The sequence below is a fragment of the Dermacentor variabilis genome, chromosome 11 (assembly GCF_050947875.1).
Source record: "Dermacentor variabilis isolate Ectoservices chromosome 11, ASM5094787v1, whole genome shotgun sequence".
Taxonomy (NCBI): domain Eukaryota; kingdom Metazoa; phylum Arthropoda; class Arachnida; order Ixodida; family Ixodidae; genus Dermacentor; species Dermacentor variabilis.
The window spans coordinates 118792277-118796982 of NC_134578.1; the positions used below are offsets into that span (position 1 = coordinate 118792277).

The following is a 4706-nucleotide window of genomic DNA, read 5'->3' on the forward strand; positions in this document are numbered from 1 at the left end:
ACCTTTTCATATTCTCACTTACTCCAAGATAAACCTTGTGAAACCACTACATTACCGAGTGAAAACATTTCTGCATTTTTTACACAACTCGTACGCACTGCTAGGCACTTAGCAGGTGCTAACTACTAGTAAGTAACATGTCGGCTGCCTCACTGCTGGCCTTTCATCGTGGCGGTGCACATATTCATGCTACCTTGGACCCCAATACAGTAGTACCAGCGATGAACACTGTTCACTCGACAACAGGTGAATTGTAGATACGTTGCAACACCGAATCTTAAGGTTGAATACAACATATGCCTCTTACCAATAAACTGTGTTGCACTTTTTGCACACTTTGGTCATGTAAACAAAGCAGAACATCATGCGATGGAATGCTCTTACGCATGTGCCTTGTTATACTCATATCTGTCCACAAGTGTTATGCACAGTGGCTTACCCTCGCCTCGATCTCCTCTGTTGGGCAGGTGCCGTGGCACAGGACATGAATGTTCATCCACTAGTGCCCGGCTGCGGTTCGGTACTCCTTCCCAGGTCCTGCCGGCTGACTGATGTTTCGCTGTCCTCCGAATTGCCAATAGAAGGAATTAGACTTTATAAGACCTGTAAAGTGAATATTACACGTGCAATGTACTGACTGGCTCGAGACCACGCCTGCGTCCTCTTGGCAACCGTACAGCTACAGACGACAATTTCAAATTAAACACAAGGTCATGTTGCTTTACCCTGCATTAATACTTCACTGGTCGAATGCTTACGAGGATCTAGAAGGAACTAAGTAGGGCATCTCTTGCCCACCATAATGGCATAACGTGCACACTTCAAGCTGTTCTGTACTTTCTATTTGCCGTCAAAATACATTTCCTAGATCTTTGAGGCACTCACATCACCATCAAGTAAACAAAATAAAACAGTACAGTTGCAAATAGTATCCTCACATGAGATGCGCTTTACAAGAGGGTCCCCCAGACCCACGCTGCTGCTACCTCCAAGGAATTGCAAGACGCGGACTCGGGCGCCACTGAGCCGGCCGCCGCCGGTTGCTCTGCAAGAAAAAAAAACTTGTCTCTCAAAAACGTCAACCGTTTTCATTGAAACCTACTTTTCACTCGCCTCTGCCCTCCCGAAAACTTTCCGGTGCCACGCCTGCATTTATACACAAAAGTTCGCCCACCGCAGCCTCCATTCGCGCTCTGTCTGGACTGGCAGCCCTTAATTCAGCAGGGCCGCCAGTTCCGTCCACATATCTTTCATTTTCGCGGCCGAGAAATTCCCATCAAATTCCCCCGACCTACTAGCAATCTGGGGGTTCCTTTCCATGAAACTTATAATTTCTTCTTGCCGATTGGTGATTTGGTACGCAGGCATCGTGACGTGGTGGACTTCGTTCATGTACAGCCGCAGGCAAACTGGCATTCTGCGAGCAAGACGGCCAAGGAATTAAATTTTCTGGAACTATAACCCTTATATTCTACAAATAAACAGTCGTAAGCTACTTCTGGTCAAATATGCAACTGGGTAGAAAAAAAATCGGCAAAAGTGCCGTCTCTTCACAACTCAGCGCTTGCAATGCACACTTAACGAATTTTCGCACGGCAGCAGGACAGCAGACGACCTACGGCGACGTCCGGCGCGTCTTCTTCGAGGGCTCTGCTGCAGCTTTGCCATTATTTCCATTACCTTGCAGGCGCGTTAAAACATTGTGCACTGATTCTCAAAAGAAAACGGCCACAATAAACTCGCACACGCACTACGCCGCTTCCTTTCGTTTTTGCTCAGCTCTACTAGAGTGGCCTAGCTCTACCAACTTTCAAAATAGGGAGCCATGTTTACACGACGTCCCTCTGCCGGTGCCCCATGGCTGCTGACGCACACACGTAGAAACAAAGAGTGTCGGTTTATAATAACACCTAAATTGTGCTTCGCAACCACGTGAGCTGTAGCACCATTTATTCATTAAATTAAAACATTTTACATCTCCTTTTTCCATTTATTTTACCTAAAGCGGCCGCAGCCTGCTGTTGTCAGTGCGCAGAACCGGTATTGCGGCCACTAAGCTGCAAAACAACACACCCGAGCCGCGCTGCTCTCGCACGGCGCGGCCATTCATGCGATCAGAAGCGTACGATAGCGCCTGCTGGTAGCGAACGCTTACGTCCGGATAAGTCGCTTGATTTACTGAACGTCACTACCGCGACGGCGAAACTATCCCGGAAGGCGAACGTTTCAGAATACTGCGCCAGAATTTCCACAGCGAGTTTCAGCGCTCATCGAGCGAGGTGTATTTTATGGAACGCCGCGACCAAGTCGGCAGCATCACGCGTCGCTGAAGAGAGAAAAAGGCGGGAATACTGTGTAACGTCACCCAGCGCCGCCGCAGAGAGCAAAAAAAAAAAAAAAAAGGCGCAGCCTCCTCCACTTCCCCCCCCCCCACTCCGAGTGACCTTAAGCGGGTGTTGAATCTCGTTAGCTTAAATTTTTAAAAGATTAATTATGGGCTTCGTGCCACAACCACATTCGGATTATGAGGCACGCCGTAGTGGGGGACTCCGGATATTTCGACCACCTGGGGTTCCTTAACGTGCACCTGAATCTAGGCACACAGGTGTTTTCGCTATTCGTCCTCATCGAAATGCGGCCGCCGTGGCTACCTCGTTAGTCTGTCTACATCCATGCAACAGGGCCCCTAACATACACGTGCGTAAACACGTATTGTCCCATTATATGTTGCAACGCTAGCGCGCTCAACGGGCACGCGGTGTAGAGCGCTGAGCCTGGCTGTGATCGCGCTGCTATCATTTTGGAATGCCAACGAGATCGCAAGTCGACGCCACTGCAACGCGGCAAATCATTGCCGCGTAACCCCGCGCACCCGCGGCTGAGGAGGAGGCTGGAGGTGTAAGAATTACAGAACGCCAACGCGGAATCAGCTCAGACAAGGTTACGTGTGCGACCGCAATCCAACAAGGGAGTCGCATGCCCGAGCGCCGCACACAAAAAACCAACCGCCTTGCGGTACCGAAATCCTATGGCGGTACTCATTCAAGCGCCTCGGTCCGATAGTTCAAAAAAAAAGCTTGCTTTTCCCAGTTTGCATAATACAAGAGGCTGTCCGCGGAACGATAGTATAAACAAACAACAAGGCTGCTCGCGAGACGCGTTTCAATATTTGCACACTACAGAGACTCAGAAAGCATGCAAAAGTTCACACTCACGGAATTATTTGCCGAAAACAGTAAGAATAAGCGAGGGGAAAACTTACCGGTCTCCGTTCAGCCACCTGTCATTCGCCGTTGTAGAGACGAGTGCTGCCGAACATGCCAAACTCGTTTGCAGCTTCCGACATATGCTAGCGTAACAAAACGCCAGTCGCTTACATCTGGGGTAACGATGCTGCGTCAGCAATTTTTGAGCTCCCCATTCTTGGTCGAAACATAGCCTTGAGCAAGCGGGGTCCAAATACGTGCTCGCTAGGTTAGCAGACATGGTCAAAGTGGCGGGAAGGCTCCGCGATGAATCTGCGCAGGACGCGGCCTGTCTTGGAGCAAAAGCGCTAATCCGCCTCTTTCATGTTCATGTGCTGCCCTCTGACGCACGCTGCTGGAAACGTTTTGGAAGGGTGCCGGGGATTTCGCCGGTTGCTTTTGTACCTGCGCACATGTTGAGTGCGCGTCGGTTGTGCGTTTCGTGGATCGCGTTTCTCCGGGGCAGCACGTGGACAATAGTGGGTGAACAGGCCCGAGTCCGCTGTTGTGGTAACAGCGCGGCCGATAAAGGCGCGTTGAGTTCCGTCTGCCGACGCGGCTGCCTTAGAGTTCGTTGTCGCTGATGTCTGCGATTGCACATCGCTTTTTGTATGCCTTTTACACATACACTAAAGATTTCGCAGGTTCAAGAAGCCTTCCAGCGCAGCCTTCCACGTGGGATTTGCCAAAGCGGTGAATTTGTTTACATCTACAGCTTCAGATCGCTGTGAGCTTCGGATATTGTAGAAACGACGCAGCGCTGATGAGAAATAATCTCAAAACGTAACAATACATAGATATATCAGCGCATAAGAGCCGCGTTGTTCCTCCCTGAGACGGGACAATATAAGCGGCCGAGTCGCTTAAACAACTGCAACTGTGATCCAGACACATATATATACTGATTCTCGCACTTGTTTAACTTCATCATACTCACAGTTTAGGCGTGCTATAAATGATTATTAGAGACAACTCTGCTCGGCATAAGCCCCCACTTATAGGCCGTGTAGTTATCTCGGGAAAACGCGGATGCCATCGCTGACAACGTTGGCAACTGAGCGAGTTTATGCTGCTGTATCGAATTCACTGTCTCTTCTTTTCCCGTTTGACGCAGAGGTAAACAGTGCTTCTCTTGAATTAAGAAATTTGTCAGCATGACAACACACGCAGGCCCACCATCTACGGGAATACGACCGGCGGCGGTCGGGAACGTTCGCCAAAGTACAAGATGCTGGCACAACGCTGTGCCGCCGCTTGCCGCTTATTGTGCACATGCCGTGCGAAGTGAGGAGTAGTTAGTACCACAAATTAACTATAGGAGCGGTTTCCTAGAAAGAAAGCCCGTCGCGCTATACGACTCCTCGCACTCGTCGGTTGCGTCGTTGTCGGCCTATTACGATGAAATGGTCTCAGTGACAGATTGCTGAATTGTCGGCCAATCGTCGGCGTCAGCGTCTTGTC

At 49.9% G+C, this 4706-nt stretch overlaps 1 protein-coding gene across 1 annotated transcript; it reads right to left on the minus strand.

The window, feature by feature from the left end:
• Nucleotides 1-436: 436 nt before the first annotated feature.
• Nucleotides 437-3527, minus strand: LOC142563566 (uncharacterized). Its single transcript, XM_075674151.1, has 3 exons — nt 3263-3527; nt 939-1045; nt 437-603 (listed from the first exon to the last, which is right to left on the minus strand). The coding sequence occupies exons 1-3, from the start codon at nt 3484-3486 to the stop codon at nt 500-502; spliced, it is 435 nt and encodes a 144-aa protein (XP_075530266.1). The 5' UTR covers nt 3487-3527; the 3' UTR covers nt 437-499.
• Nucleotides 3528-4706: the final 1179 nt, after the last annotated feature.